Consider the following 17299-nt stretch of genomic DNA (forward strand, 5'->3'; position numbering starts at 1 on the left):
GAACAAGGTAAGGAAAGAAATCTGTAGGAATGAAATTATGGCCTAGCATGCTATGGAATAGTGTTTGAATTTCATCCCGACCTATGTGACACTATTGGAGGGCTTTAACCAAAGGAATGCAAGGTTCTTAATCACAGATCTTTAAAAACAAAAAAGATCACTTAAAATTCTCTCCTCATGCATTCATAATACACACTGAGTGGCCAGATTATTATGACCAACTGATGTTTGTAGGCAAATTAGCTATAATTTCACACTGAAGTTGCTAGAGGGTCAGACCGTTATAAATAGGGAAGCAGGTTGTTTACCACGACAGTAGAAGTGATTTTTTTCTGAAGATATGGGTAAACAACACGATTTAACAGCCTTTGAATGTGGGATATATTTGAATGTGAGTGGCTAGATTATTATGACCACCTGATGTTTCTAGGCAAATTAGCCATACACTGCATCGTATGGGATATGGAAGCCAAAGGCCTGTTCGAACACCTTTGCTGTCTGCAGCTACCAAGATAAAATGTCTCCAATTCGCACAGGAACACAAGGATTGCACAGCCGAGCATTGGAAAAAAGTCATGTGGTCCGATGAATCATGTTTTCAGTTGCATCATGCAGATGGCAGAGTGAGAATTTGGCGGAAACAGCATGAAAGCATGCACCCCACATACATGAGTACAACCCTTCAAGCTGGTGGGGGCAATGTTATGGTTTGGGGCATGTTTTCCTGGCATAATTTGGGCCCTTTAATTCGTGTGGAACAACGTCTGAATAGCACGACATACCTAACTATCATTGCTGGTCAAGTTCATCCTATCATGTTGATGGCTTATCCCAATGGAGATGGCTTCTTCCAACAAGACAATGCGCCATGCCACGGTGCTTGTATTGTGCAGGAGTGGTTTCAGGAACATGAGGAAGACTTTACCTTGCTTAGGCGGCCCCCACAATCACCAGATCTCAATCCAATTGAGCATTTGTGGGATGAAGTTAAAAGAACTATCAGGCAGCTGGTTCCACAACCATCAAATCTCACAGAACTGGACAGTGCTATTCATCAGGCATGGTGTCAGATTCCTCACGTCACCTTTCAACATCTCGTGGAGTCAGTGCCAAAAAGAATCACCGCAGTATTGAAGGCAAAAGGTGGCCCAACCAAGTACTGATGGGGTGGTCATAATAATCTGGCCACTCATGTTCAAATATATCCCATGTTCAAAGGCTGTTAAATCACGTTGTTTACCCATATCTTTAAAATAAAAATGACTTCTGTCGTGGTAAACAACCTGCCTCCCTATTTATAATGGTCTGGCCCTCTAGCAACTTCAGCGTGAAATTATAGCTAATTTGCCTACAAACATCAGTTGGTCATAATAATCTGGCCACTCAGTGTATATATGAGAAGAGGATAGAAGCAAGAACTCTCCAATGACCGTTACAGTGGTCTAGGGGTTAAATAATGTCTGCTTGGTTTGAGTGGTGGGATTAGAGATGGAGAAAAAGTAGATAATTTTACTTTTGGAAGTAGATCCAACATTTCCTGATGGCTTATATGTGGACAAAGAGATAGAGAAAAGACTCAAGAATGACTTAAGATTTTTGGTTTGAGAAACTGGATGGATAGTAGTTACACTTGTGGAAATGGAATACACTGTGAGAGGGACACATTTTTGGTTGCAAGAACAGAGTTCTATTGTGAACATAGTTAATTTGAGGTACTATTAGACAGACAAATAGAGATGTCAAACATATAATCATATATCCAAGTCTAGAACTCCAGGGATCAATGTGGACTCTCTGTTTCTTGAATATACCACACTCTTCCAATGTCTCAGAGCATTTGTTCCAGCTAAGCTTTCTGTCTGGATTATTCTATTTATTCTCACCTTAAAGGCCAGTCTATCTAAATTATTCCCTCCACATTTATTCTCAGTCTCAGTATTGTTTGTGTTTTGTATCTTTTTTGTAATTTGCAAACTTACTTTCACTGTTTTCTCTCCTTAAGAAGAGCTTTGCTTCTCTCACCTTCCAGCCAATGTCTAGGACAATACCTGTCACTTAATAGATATTCAGTAAATACTTGAATGAGTGTCTGAGCAGGGTAATGGTTTGCTTAAAAGGAAAGATAAGGTGTGTGCATAGATGGGAATAAGAGATGATGGATTCCCCACTTCCCTAAGGCTTGAGGGATCTTCAGTAGGAAGAATTGTTAATGTTCAGTAAGCACTTATTGTGCGTTAGGCACTGTGCTAAGCATTTTATAAAAATCTCATTTATATTTAGAACCACTCTATATGGTAGCTACTGTTTTTCTCTTGATTTTGCAGCTAAGGAAGCTGACTCAGAGAGGCAGAGTTGATGAAAATCACACAGCCATATTTAAAGCCCAGTAGTTTGAGTCCACAGCCTGCTTTCTTAACCACTACACAGCACAGAAGGCTCATGCTGCAGTGCCTTCGATTATTTAGTTTCCTTATGGAGCTATGGAAAAGGTTCTGATAAAGTCCATGGAATTGGCTGCAGTACCACTCAGCAGCCTTTTGCTAGTGTCAGGCTGTAAAGATATCTTCACTGGCCCAACAAAATGACTCCACCATATACTTCTTGAGGAAAGGACAAATGTCGCTCCTTACAGACCCCACCAATAATACAGTGGGGAGAGGTCCCCAGGAGCCAGGCCCTAACCCACTTCAACTCACAGACAGGTCTCCTCCTTTCCAGCTAGCCATGGGCAAGGGAGCCAGACCCACTCAATAGAGACCCCAGGTTCTTAATGGCCAAAGTGTGTGGGGGTAGGGAGGAGCAAGGGTAGATGCTAAGACTAAAAGGAAAAAGCTACAAGTCTCATCTTTTTTTGCTCTTTAGGGATAAAGGTGCTTTCTGTTCTTCCTTTCTTTCTCCTGTTCTTATTGGTCAATAAACTCCTAAAAGCAGAGTCTCTTTGCTCTCATTTTAATGAAACCCTTTGCCTTTTACATTCTGTATGTTAAACTGAATCCCATCAGGAAAGGGGTAAATCTAAGACATGGAATTTATGGATAAATAATAAAATTTTGGGGGGTAAGAATTTGGTAGAACAAATTGACCCTAAGTATTTTCCTAGCTGATTATTTTTAGTCTCTCAGTTCCCAGAACCTAGAAGAGTCTGTATCAGCAGTTTTTCACTTATATCAGCTGCACGTCTGACTTTGAGTGTGTAACTGTTGGCTCTGACAGTTTTATTTTTTAAAAAAATGACATTCTAACGTTAAGATGAAGGAAAATGAGTTGAAAAATCTTAATATATGTACAGAGAGTTATGCAGCCTTTATTTCAATTAATAGTATACTAATAGAAACAGAATGTCATTATCTAAGTAGGGAAATTGAGTAGACATTAAATTAAAAATACAAATTAAAATTCTCTACAAAGACAGGATAAAAGTATACCATACACATACGAAACTTTTTTTTCATAACTTGCAAATGTAATGAAATATTTTCTAAGGTGATAATTGGAATTGTCTGCAGTACCACTGCAGAAGACCCATTTTGGGAGAAAAGAACTTTGTGATTATTTAAAATTAATTTATAGAGTGTTAAAACAAGAATTCAATTACTAAAAACGTCTCAAATGAATGCCAGGCAGGCAGACTACTTTGCATACTTAGCAACAAAGATTTTTTACTCTAATAATTTCAATGACAAAGCTGATCAAATTCTGAATAATCCTTGGACTCTAAAAATATGGCACGCCTGAGATTTGAATGGAACAAATGTGCTAAGCAGGCTAAGCCAGGTAATGAAGCAGACTGACTGTGAACTTGTTGATAAAAGAAATGTAGAGATAGCAATTATTTCTCAGTCTGAATAGTAGAAAAATTATAGTCCCTGACAATCATTTTATGTTCTGTATTGTGGCATTTTGTTAATTATTCCTACTTAGGATTATATGTTGGGCTTGTGGCTTCAAAATAAAGGCTCTGAAATGTCATATTGTCAATATGTTCAGAAACTCATCTGTTTTAGGTGTTAAATCTTTGTGGTGAGAAATGTTTAGAAGTCTGCATTTAAATTTTTGCCTTTTTTTTTTTTTTTTTTTTTTTTTGCTGCTATTACACTGGATAACCACTCCCATACATTTGACCTTGATGTGGATAAAGCTTATATTTCCACTATTTCTGGAAGCTAAATTCTCAAGTTGGACCTACATGGCATTGGCTCTTGTATCCAAATAACTTGTATTAGTGAGTTATCCTGTATTTGTTTAAGGCAAAAGTAATAAAGAAAAAAATTCTAAAGTGAAAATGATGTATTCAAATATCTCATTTTTAACCCTAGCCGGTTTTGCTCAGTGGATAGAGCATTGGCCTGCAGACTGAAGGACCCCAGGTTCAATTCCGGTCAAGGGCACATGCAGGCTCAATCCCCAGTAAGGGGCATGCAGGAGGCAGCCATTCAATGATTTTCTCTCATTGTTTCTATCTTTCTCTCCCTCTCCCTTCCTCTCTGAAATCAATAAAAATATATATATTTTAAAAATCTCATCTTTAGAGAACTCTTTTTATTTGAATTTTGAACATTGGGAAGACCTATGAGAACAGAATAGTTTTGCAGCCATATTTGAAGTATTCTTGTAGATGGGCTTTTTCCCTGGAGAACTGAATAAAATCAAAGTGCAAAGTTTATTTACATCATACTCCTAATCACTGACTTACCTGCTTGAGATTCAACTTGAAATACATCCCTGTACCCATGTAAAGCTCTTTGGAGAATAACTTGAGGAAGATGTGCAGCCATCCCAGAGTGCTTTGGCAGGGATTGATTGGCGTAGTTAATAACAGCCATCTGCACCCCGTGGCAATCCACCAGGAAGCGTGATTATCCCTGCAGCCCGGCAGACTGGGGCTGGTTGTCTTCTGCAGGTGAACAAAGGGGAAGCTGCTGCTTTGCTATTTTGTTCACTTCATTTAAAATCGCTACCTTTGTGACGCCCAAGTAATTCTAAGTTTTAATATTTTAAAGCTGTATTTAAGCTTTATTTCCCATTATTTTTATAGCTCAGGTCCACTATTATACCTATTCATGGCTAAACATGTTTTTTTAATTTTTTAAAAAATATATTTTTATTATTTTAGAGAAGAAGGGAGAGGGATAGATAGAAACATCAATGATGAGAGACAATCATTGATCAGCTGCCTCCTGCACGCCCCTAATGGGATTTGAGCCTGCAACCCAGGCATGTGCCCTTGGCTGGAATCGAACCTGGGACCCTTCAGTCCACAGTCTGACGCTCTATCCAGTGAGCCAAACCAGCTAGGGCTAAACATGTTTTACAAGAACATAATGTTTTCATGAAAGTGGAGAATACTCTAATAATGCCTAAATGTTGATTCCTTGTGTTTTGATGATTTCTTTAAATTAAAAAAAAATTGGTAGAGTTACTATGGGAAAAGGGTAACTTTGTCATGTATTATCTAGTGAAAATAAATGGTCTTGAGATGGAAGTATGAGTCATATTTTAGACTATAGAATATATATATATATATATATATATATATATAAAATTTATATTCTGGCAGGTATATAAACCATTTTACTTGATGACAACTTGAAAGTTTTATTATTTTTTCACCAGAAAGGTTTGTTCGAAAGCTTTAAATTAGATTACAATCTAGTAAATCCTGTGAGTGAAGTGCAATCTATAATTGATTAACATAACAACCATTTGCTGAAAACAAAGTATAAAAAATATAAACTATTTAAAACAAAGTATAAACTGTAAGGAGTGAGAAATCTTTAGGATTAGAATGGAAATTTGAAATAGAGTGTTACAACCCATTTTCTTCCAGTTAATTAAAACTGTCAGTTGCATGACAGTCAGTCTCTGAACTTGAGTCATATGCATCACTTTAAATTATTCTATTTTGGGAGGCACTGTAATTAGAAAGGACACAGTCTTCAGAGTCAGGAGGATGTGGGTTCAGACACTGGTTCTGCCACTTGCTGTCTGAGTAACCTCTCTCTCAGAACCTCAAGGCCCTTGGAGTGTTGGCCCCACAATCACCCACTAGTTCACTGATTCACTGGGAAGAATCACATAACTTAATATAAATTTATACTCAAGGCTAAGATTTATTTTAATGTAGGATACCTGCCAGAACAGCAGGAGCAGCCAAGGAGAGGTCAAGCACAGGCTTCCTTGCCCTATTTATGCAGGAATTGTGTGGGCATGTCTTTCCACCTACATTCTGCAGACATGTGTGGTATGTCATTGCTCAGGAAATCATACTTGCATCTTGGAGTCCAGAGTTCTCACAGGTTGCTGATCACATAACCTTTCACATGACCAGCCATGGTGAAGACCCAAAACCAGGTACCAGGTGCACAGCCTCATTCTTCATGTTTACTTTAAACATGCTGACATGTTCATCTGCACTTCTCACATCGAGTAGCGTTACTCGGTAACTTTTGGACATTCCAGTAGCTTAATTTTCTATTTGACTAAGGCTCATCATCATGACTCTGAGGATGAGTAGAAATGGGGTGACACGGACATGTTCTGCTAACCCTTTCCTCACAGTTACTGTGAAAGATAGCCAGGGTGTCATTGTCCCACAAACCACTTTTATTATGGCTCTCCTATCCTAATTAACCTTCTGTCTCCAGTGTCAGCCCTTTTAGAGTATCTGGGATATACAAAACAATTTATTGAGGTTATAGGGAGAAAATATTAGAAATATTTTTAGAGTTACTTTTGAGCACATCCTTTTAAAATTCCTTCATCTGTTAATGTCATTATTTTTCCCTTCATTCCTAACAAATTTTTGCCACATATAGTGTCAGCTGACAGTTCTTTTAACACTTGAAAAATATTGTGCCATTTTCATCTGGACTCTGTAGTTTCAGAGTAGAAATCTGACCTTTAATTGGTCTGGCTGCTGTCAAGACTTTTGTTTGTCCTTAATTTTCTGATTAACTTTTATATGTTTTAGCTTGGATTTTGGGGTTTATCCTATGTAATGTTATATCAGTTTCTTGAATTTGTATGTTTGTGTCTTATACCAAATTTGGGAAGTTTTTAGCCATTATTTCTTTAAGTAGGTTTTCAGCATCCCTCTTTTCTCCTCCTCTTCTGGGACTATGATGGTACAAATGTTGGATCTTTTGTTATTATCCCACAGGTCCCCTAGGTTGTTTAATGTTCTGCCCAGTCTATTTTCTGTTTGTTGTTTAAATTGGGTAAATTATCTTGATTTTTACTCAAGTTGAAAAGTTCTGTCTTGTGTTATCTTCACTTTACCATTGAGTTCATTTACTGAGGTTTTTTTTTTACTTTAAAGTTCTATAGTTTCCACATATTTTTCTTTTCTTTTCTTTTTTTTTAACAATATGTTTTTATTGATTTTAAAAGGAGAGGGAGTGAGAGTGAAAAGGAGAGGGAGAGAAAGAAACATCCATTGGCTGCCTCCTGCATACCCCCAGGATCGAGCCTATCACCAGGGCATGTGTCCTGACTTAGAATTGAACCAGCAACTTTTTGGTGCACAGGACAATGCTCAACCAACTGAGCCACACAGGCCAGGGCTGTTTCTTTTTTGTAGCTTCTGTTCCTATTGCTGAAATAATTTGCGTTTTCATTTCTTTCAAGAGAAATTGATTGTGGAAGCATTTTTATGGCTGCTTTGAAGTTCTTGTCAGATAATTCCAACATCTGATCTACCTCAGTATGGGTGTCAGTTGACTGGTGTTTCTCACCCAAGTTTGAGATTTCTTGGCTATTGGGATGATGGATGATTTTTTTATTGTATCATGGACATTTTATATGTTTTGTTAGGAGACATTGGTTCTGTTTACATCTTTTATTTTTGCAGGCAGTTACCTTGTTTAGATTTATCATGCTGGTCCTGGCCTACTTGCATGGGCTGTGGTTTCAAAGACAACTTAAATTTTAGAGCCTTTGTGGCATTATTTTGGCTTATGCTCCATTAGTGCTATATTTGGATGGGAAGAGTTTCCTCTAGCTGGGCTGCCAGGTGCTTCACTCTAGCGGAAGTCATCTGGGGCCCAAGGGCTGTTGGTGTTTTGTTGGCTGAATTCCCCTCCTCTAGGGAAGACAGAGTACTACCTGGACCAGGTGCTTATTGTGGGATTCTCTCTCTCAGTGCCTCTGCTCCCTGTGTCGAGGCAGGAAATGAAAGTATTTGTTTTGTGGAGGCAAAGAGGCTTTTCAGGCCAGACAGCTCAGAGATAGGACCCTGGAAAACCCACATCATTTTAATAATTAAAACAAACAAACCTCTATTGAATTTATATGTTACATTAAATATTTCTCATTGTTAAGCTTACTTTAAAATTAGAATTGCCACCCTATTTGATTTGGCTAAAGCAGATAGGTAGAGCAACGGCCTACAGACTGAAGGGTCCCAGGTTCAATTCTGGCCAAGGGCCACGTGCTCAGGTTGTAGGCTCAATTCCCACAATTTGGGGCTTGCGGGAGGCAGCTGATCAACGATTCTCTCCCATCATTGATGTTTCTATCTCTCCCCCTCTCCCTTCCTCTCTGAAATCAATAAAAAAAATATCGTTTAAAAAATTTGGAATTTGCCAATTGCTTCTTTTCTTTAATTAAGTAGGTACAGCTGGTGTTACCTTTGAAATTTAAACAAATTTCTTCCTACATTTAATGGGTTTAGTCTCTTCAGTATTTTCTAATCCAACTATGGAAGCCACAAGATTTTCTGTAACAGAATCCACATAAACTTGACATATCCTAAAACCTTGAGTGGAAAATGTTGCCATGACAACCATATTTTTAAATTGTATTTAAAACTACCCTTGTTAATAAATGAACTACACTCCCAATAGAGATTGGGACTTGTACTATTATGTCCAATGTCTTTAGAGAACAGGTTGAAGTTCTGGGAAGTGAGCAAGCTGAAATCAATCTTATTGCTATAGAGATGGTTGGGAGGAGTTGTGTTACTGAAGATGCGTGGTGCGCTCTCGGCAGCATTCCCATATTTCCCATTCTGAGTTACCTCAAGCCCATATGTTCTTAGCTCAAGGTGATTCAGATCTCACAATTGCTTCATTGACCTTCCAATTCTATAATTCAATGAAAACATCATTTTGGAATCTATTTTATATTAGATACTAGGGAATCTATTTTATATTAGATTCCCTCAGCCCGACCTGCACCCTCTCCAATCTGGGAGCCCTCAGGGGAGCCCTCTCCAATCCGGGAGTTTCTGTCTGTCTTTGTAATCATATGAGCGAATTGTCTGAGACTCCCAACCCAGTTTGGTTTGTTGATCACAGAATAATAGAGGCATTTTTTTTTTTTTTGCTTCATTGGTGGAGGTTTCCTGGAAGTTTTAGGATATCTTCCCTTTAATTTTTCTTAGACACTCTGATTTTACTTAGGTGTCTCACCTTTGCTTTCCCTCCATCCCCTATGGCAACAGTAACTTGCTCCAGGCTCACTTTGATCTAGTGTCTAGAACAGCCGTCCTCACCTGTGGGTTGCGACCCCTTTGGCGGTCAAACGACCCTTTCACAGGGGTCGCCTAAGACCATCCTGCATATCAGATATTTACATTACGATTCATAACAGTAGCAACATTACAGTTATGAAGTAGCAACGAAAATAATTTTATGGTTGGGTCACAACATGAGGAACTGTATTTAAAGGGTCAGAAGGTTTAGAACTACTGGTCTAGAAGATCCATCTGCCACCAGAACTACGATTCCCAGTATTCCTGGTGCTCCCCGCGCTCTGGGCTTCTGCTTCAGGTCCTGGGGCTGCCACCAGAACTACTGTTCCCAGAATTCCTGGTGCTCCCCACGCTCTTGGTTTTCCCTTCCTGCTCTGTCTCTGTCCCATGGCTTTCCACTCTGCCAAGTCCTCCAAGCTGCCAGCTCTCGCTGTCTGCTCTCCGTCTGGTGGCTTGGGGAGCCAGGTTCCCCAAGCAACTCCACTCTCTGCCAGCTCTCCTGCTCTGCTCTCCTCCCAGCGGCTTGGGGGAGCAACCGAGGGAGCCACGTCCCCCCAAGCTGCCAGCTTTCCTGCTCTGCCCGGTGCCTGTTTATGCAAAGTAACCCACCATATTTGTCAGGTTAATTTGCATAATCATGCCTGATTGGCTGGTGAGTGTAGCAGAGGGACGGTCAATTTACATGTTTCTCTTTTATTATATAGGATACTAGTTATAGACCAAATGAGACTTTACATATATGAAATTCTTCAACTTTAGGATAGTTCTACAATTTGGCATGAATTGGCTTTCATAGCACTCAATGTATCATAGAGTAATATCATAGATTAACACGTTTCGTACCGCTCAGGAGTTTTCTCGTGTTTCGCGCGCCATCTATTAAGGACCGCTCACGAGTGTTCTCGTTTTTTCATGCCCATGGAAAAAGTAGTGAATCTAGATACTTATGTAAATTTTGTTTGGTCCCTCTTCTTAGAGGAAAATGTTTTACGCAGTACCATACGTTAAAAAAGTACTAGGAACTTTAATTATTTAATTGTTTTTGTAAATAAAAATGTTATAATTATTGAAAAACAACACCTAAAGTGCATTATGATGATTTAAATAACATGCAGTTTGCTCAAAAACATGCGGTCCCTGACGTATGTCTTAGAGATTTCCATGCGGTACGCAATATGCTAATATCTAAGAAAAAATGCATGTCCTTGAGTATGCTCCAATTTCAGTTGAAGGACTCTGGAAACCTTAAAGAATTTTTAAAAATTGTATGGTATTTATTCAGATTATAGATGTTTTTTCTATTATTTGAGCCTTCTTTTTAGTTACCTGAGATGACTTACATATGTATATAATTTAGACTCAGAAAATTATTTACTCAGTTTTATTTTAAACGCCATGTTCTTTGACTGGTCTCTCCTGCACAGTAAAAGCTAAGCACTGTCACTGGAGACAAAGATTGAGGTTCTTATCCCAGCTCTCACTTAAGTACTTCTGTGACCATGGAAAAGAGTTGTGCAAAAGCTCTGCTGTTGTATGTATCCCTAGTTTATTGCTTAATAGTAATTAATTGTCTGAATACACAAAAATTTGTTTGTCAGTTCTGGTTTTGCTGGACATTGGAATTTTTTCTAGTTTTTGGCTATTATAAATAGAGCTGCCACAAACATTTTTGATGTCCCTTTGTAGATACATATTTTCATTTCTCTTGGTTTTATATCTAGGAGTATAATTTCTGAATCATAAAGTAGATATAAATTGTCTTTCAGAATGGCTTGTACCATTTTACATACTAACTGTATAAGGACTCCACTTTTTCTGTATTCTTGCAATCTTGTGGCATTGTTAATCTTTTTAATTTTAATATTCTAATATGTATGGAATAGCATCTAATTGTTATTTGTATTTGTATGTCACTGAAGACTAATGATGATGTTAAAAATATTTTGATATGCTTATTATCTAGTTTCTTAAAATTTTTTACCCAATTTTTTCTCCTTTTTTAAAAAAATTCTTCATTGTTGAAAGTATTATGCAAGTCTCCTTTTCCTCCCATTGACCTATTCCCAGCCGTTCCCACCCCCTAGCACATACACTCACCCCCTACTATCTGTGTCCATGGGTTATGCTTATATGCATGCATACAAGTCCTTTGGTTGCTCTCTTAAAACGCCCCCAACCCCAATTTCTTAAAGTGGGGTTGTTGTTATCTTGTAAGTTCTCTATATGTTGTACATACAAATCACTGTTCTCTCAGATTATAATTCACCTTTTCATTTTTAAAAATGCGATGCCTTTGAAGAACTAGTGTCTCTAATTTTTATGAATTCCAATTATTTGTTTATTTTATAGTTACTGCTTTTTGTGTCTATCAAAGTCTTTGCCTACTCACACAGTTGTGAAGATATTCCTCTGTTTTCTTTCAGGTCCTTTATAGCTTTAATTTTGTATTTATATTGAAAGACTGTACATATAAATTGTTGTTTTTTGAAGTCAGTTGATCTAACAGAGGGTGATGTTTGAATGTTTGTCATATGGTGTTTCTGAGAGTAAAATACTTCAAATGGCTGTCCAGGACATTTCAACCCATAGGGTGGCTTTTTACTTCAAGATGTTTATTTACTTACTATAGCTCATTCTATAGATTATAATTACATTTCAACATGTGTAATGGGAGAATACTACATTTTAACATTAATTAAAAACAAATCCTGAATAAAATATATCACTCCGGGATTTTTTCCTTCTCTGACTCTTCCCCTGCATAACCCAATTTTTCTGTCTCTCCCTTTCTTCCTCCCTCCCCCTTCCTTTCCCTTGCTTCATTTCCTTTTCCTTTTTTTTTTTTAAATCTGTATGCCTTTGTAACATGAAGCATTATATGGTTTAATATATGAGATTTTTTAGATGATAAACTGTTCCCTAAGCAGTAATTAGTTCTTGAGATAGGATAATGGGTTGCATCACTGGTCTTATGTACCCTAGTTTCGTTTATTACACTATAGGAAATTACTTAGGCAAGATATGGGACTACATGCAGTGTCATTAACAGCTATAACTCATGCCAGTTTATATGTGGAAAAATTAGCTCTTAGTAATGTGGTTTGAGTACAAAAAGAATTCTCTATGATCAAGAGAGAATTGGAAATTTTGCATTATAAAATGAAATTCTCTCATGTACTTACGACACAGCTCTTTTGAAATGACAAATAATAACATAGTCTAAGCTTTATGGGGAGAGAAAAGTGCATACTATGTTCTAGTTACAGGGACACCGTCATTTGGACAGTGAAGATTTCTGATAGAAGTTTGCTATAATGTAGATTTTAAAATCCTATTGTGTAGTAACATATCTTAGATCTGTTTTATAGCCTTCTGATGTTACAACTTCTTAGTGTGCTATAGATTTAATGGTTTGAATGAAGTATCCCCTTCAGTCTGTTTTCCAATGCCTCAGTGCATCTTATAGGAAATGTACTCTTACTTGGGCTAAAAAACTGTTTTTTTTTTCTTTGCCATAGGATAAGAAATGGATTCTCAATCATGAAGATGTCACATTGGGTGAATTACTGGGCAAGGTATGTAATCAAGTGAAGTAAATAACTGACAGTCTTTATAGTGATTGCAAACTCTGTAGAGTCTTTATTTTCCTCCAACCCTTCTTATGTTCCGGCCCACAACAAGGCACCTTCCACATTAACCTGGAAGAGCACAGTACCACAGACCATCTGGATGGTCACTGAAATAGATGTGTGAAAACCTTTGAGAGGTTTAAAGATGATTTTTGACTTTTAAAAACTATCATGTGTAACCAGAAAATGTAAAATACTAGTACTGCTCTTGGGGATTTCAAAACTCTGTATAGAATCACAGTATATAACAACATTGGACATGTTATTTTACCTAAATATTGTATGAACAAGACACATATTTCAGTATAAATATTCATTTTGTAGCTAGCTCTATTAATGGTTAGAAGTCTAGTTGGAAGTTTCTTTCAATTCATAGGCCATTTGAAAGTATTATATCTAACAATAATAGCAAACTATTGATAATCAAATGGACTACTTGCCAATTTATTGTTTTATAATTGAGTTCCAATGGTAAATGTAAACTTCTTTGTCAATGGCTTAATTAGTGATGTTTCCATTAACTATTTTGAATTTAGTTTCATAATGCAATGTGAAAAAATAAAGTAAAATCAAGATATTTTGTGAAAACTATCACTGATACATTTCTGAGTTATCAGTATTAGACTTACAGTTCAGCATGTTAAGTGAAAAATGATTATTCATTACTTTTTTGTTTTAAATGTAAACATGATGAATTGACAAAATGTTTCCTATTTTTTTAACTGTTACGTATTTTAAGAAAGTAAATCCCTGTTGAAGTGATCTACTTCACAGGATTTTTATTAGTATTTTAAAATATCTTTTCAAAATGGAAGCATGAAAGTACTCCTGGCTAGCAGTTTTTATTGACTGCAAATACTTATTTAGGAAGTAATTTCTAAAGCATTTCAAGCTAAAAGCATTAGGTAATGTGTTTGTTTCCTCTGTTATATGCTTGTCATTCTTAAGGAAATATTTCTTCTTTCTGTTACTTTAGGTCATTAACTCAGTAGTACTGATTTGGCCAAAAATTATTACAAAGAAATTAAATAAATTTCCATGAAAATATAATTAAATAACAAATCATCCAATTAAATCACTTACTGAAATATCATGTGTTGAAGGGGACAGATTATTTTTAGTACTTGGGAAAAAACAAAAATATTTCAATTATTTTTATATTTAGTTGAATATGTGAAATAATAGTGTATCAGGAGGAATTTTAGCCTCTATTTTATTTGTAAGGGTATTTCAAAGAATAGTTATTTTTCCCAGTGACAAGGCAGTAGCATGATGTCAATTTCAAAAATATTTAATCATTTTAATAAAAGACTGCAACTTTAATGATAATGGTATAGCTTCATTTCAGCTAATATTTTAAATAGAACATGATTTGTCATTTAATATTTTCACTGCCAATTCTGAATAAATACTTTCAATGTATTGTATATTAGTGGTAAAATAAGGTTGAGACAAGAATTCTAATTTTTTGAGTACTATACTCTTACTAGACAGTTCTTGATGTATAGTTGGTGTTCAATAAATATTTACTCAATCCTCAGTGAACAATGCCCTTTTGGAGCTTTTATTCTGTCTAGCAGGGGAAGGCTGATAAACAATAAAAATAATAAATAGTAAATTTTATAATGTTAAAGGGTGCTGAGTCCTGTGGAAAATACTGGGAGTTTAGGAGTGCTATAAGTAGAAGTTGCCATTTTTAATAAGGAAATTCGGGTAAGCCTGATTAAAATTGTTACTTTCAAATTAAAACTTGGAGAGAAGGGATTTAGCCATGTGGACATCTAAGGAAGAGGGTTCTAGACAGAGGAAGTAACCAGTGCAAATTTCATTTGAAGAACAAGGGAGATCATTTGGCTGTAACTGAGTAAACAAGGAGGAATATGATAGGACAGGAAGTCAGTGAGTTGGTGAGGGTATCGGTCATGTAGTGCCTTGTAGGCGTGCTGGTTTGCAGCTGGGAATGATCTAGTGACAAATTTATGATTTGGGAGGGAGAGATGAGAATTGGTAGAGTAATGTCATTGAGTAGATAAGAGTAAATTTAATTTACAATGGAGAATTGACTTCAATAAGAACACAATAGTTCATTTTTATAACAGCAAGGAAGATTGGTAGGTGGGCAGGGTAAATGTGGGGCTGAGAGCCTGAAAGTTCTCTTTACTAGTAGATTGCTTCAGTTTTCTCAGTGTACTAACAAGCAAGATTATCAGCTAAGAATAAGGATGGAGGGAGGGAGAGTAGGGGACTTAAGAAGAGAGTAGAAGGGGAAAGCCATTATTTAGAAGAATGAGAGTGTGAATTTTCTACAGAATTGTAATATGATTATTGAGCAGCATTAAGGAGGTTTGTGTTCATGAATTTTTTAAAAAAGAATTCTTTAATGTTGAAAGAATTGTGTTCATGAATTTAAAGTGAATCCAGTCAGCATGGTTGTGGGCTTTTTTCAGTCCCATTTGGCTGCCTAAGTGCAGAGTTAGTAGATTTGGGTTGTGGATTTGACAAGGGAGTTGTACAGATTAAGAGCACCAAAATGTTGGCAATGTATGGTAAGCAGTTGTAATTATTATTGACCATGGAATTTAAGCTGAATAAGGAAGGAAGAAAGGATATTAAGGGGGTGATGGACAATGAATAATAGAACCTCAAAATCTTTAGATTCTTACAGGGTGAAAGGATTTTTGTGGTCTAGATAATAGAGGAAGTAAGTTAGAAACATAGAAGCCAGCCAGAAAACAGGATGAATGACATAGATATTATAGAGGAATTGCATTATTGGCAATGGCAAAGTTTAAGGTATTATTCTAGAAATAGTTCAAAATAGAAGATCATTGAAAGAGAGATGTTAAAAAAACAACAACAAAACAAAGTTGAGTTTGAACTGTTGTACAGATTTTTGGGTGTCTATTGAAATTGCCAAGAATTAAAATGAGAATAACACAGGGTATAGTGACCAGGAGCTCAAATTGTCTATAAATGAAGCAAAATCTTTTCAAATTCAATAGCTTATAGCCATAGTAAGGGACAGTTGTTCAGTTGGTATAAAGCTTCAGAGCTGGGTGTGTTTTTTTTGTTTTGTTGTTTGTTTGTTTGAATTTTGTTTTTAGGAATGTAGGAGGAAAAATGGTTCGAAAATATTAACAAGGAACTAGTAAATACTTTATCCCAAATCTGGGCAGAGGAGAAGGCTTGAATGGGGGAGTCATGACTTAAGTTTAGAAGACAAAAGGAAAATCATCTACCATTTGCATATTTTCAAGTGAGAACAAAGTTTCTATTGGAACAAGAAGGTGAAGAGAATGACCAAAAAATGCATGGAAGATAAAATTTTTATAATGATGAACCATGGATTCCGGAAGGCACAGTGAAAGTTGGGGATAGAAGGGGAAAATTTTGATATAGACGGTTGAATAGGAGTCTACAGAATCTAATGAAGATTAAGAAGGAGGAGATGAGGATTAACCTAGGACCAAGATCTTCTTATGAGGAATGGCATGAAAATAGATAACAGACATAATATTTAGCCTCGTGGACTTAAGGTCAGTAGCAGAGATGAAGTCGTGCCTGTCAAATGAACTTAAAAATTAGTTAGTGTTTTTCTGATTGGAGTTGGGCGATGGTTTCCATGAAGGATAAAAATATAGAAAAGGCATGGCACATATTTGGGGATCACTAAGTGCTTGAGTTTAGGACATGTGTAACAGAGTCTATATTGTGGAGCTAGACAGAGGCTGAGATGGTAATTCAAGGATGAATTTTGACTAAGGAAGTAAGTTGTCTCTTAGAAAGAATAATCTGGCAGTGCTGTGGTGGATGAATTGAAGGAGTGAGTGATTGACAGATCAGTTTAGGTGATAAACTTAAGATTTTGAATCAGGGTGAGCTTTCTGAGATGTAAGGCAGAAGACACAAATATTGCAGAGGTAGAATCTGAATGCTTGCAGAGAGAATTAATGACGGTCCTAGTAAATGAAAAAGGTAATTTAGTTAAGAAAAGTCTAATGAGTAAAACATTAAGTTTTAAACAAGTTAAATTATAAATGCTTCAGAATCATTCAGATAAGTAGAGGCCCAGCAGTAATTGTGCATATTAATATCTTCTCTCAGCTCTATCTATGATATATTAATGATCTGATAATGGGGGAACCTTGAGAATAACAAACATGGAAGGATATAAAAGCTCACATTTTTCTTTTTCTAA

At 36.5% G+C, this 17299-nt stretch overlaps 1 protein-coding gene across 1 annotated transcript in view; it reads left to right on the forward strand.

Annotated features, from left to right (window-relative positions):
* The window catches only part of FER (FER tyrosine kinase), a 295282-nt gene that overhangs the window by 178745 nt on the left and 99238 nt on the right, over positions 1 to 17299 (forward strand). The window contains exon 13 of the mRNA XM_081090052.1: positions 12991 to 13047. Within this exon, the coding sequence (XP_080946178.1) occupies positions 12991 to 13047 (57 nt within the window). The remainder of the gene's footprint in view (positions 1 to 12990; positions 13048 to 17299) is intronic.

This window comes from Myotis nattereri, assembly GCF_964212035.1.
Source record: "Myotis nattereri genome assembly, chromosome: 4".
Taxonomy (NCBI): Eukaryota; Metazoa; Chordata; class Mammalia; order Chiroptera; family Vespertilionidae; genus Myotis; species Myotis nattereri.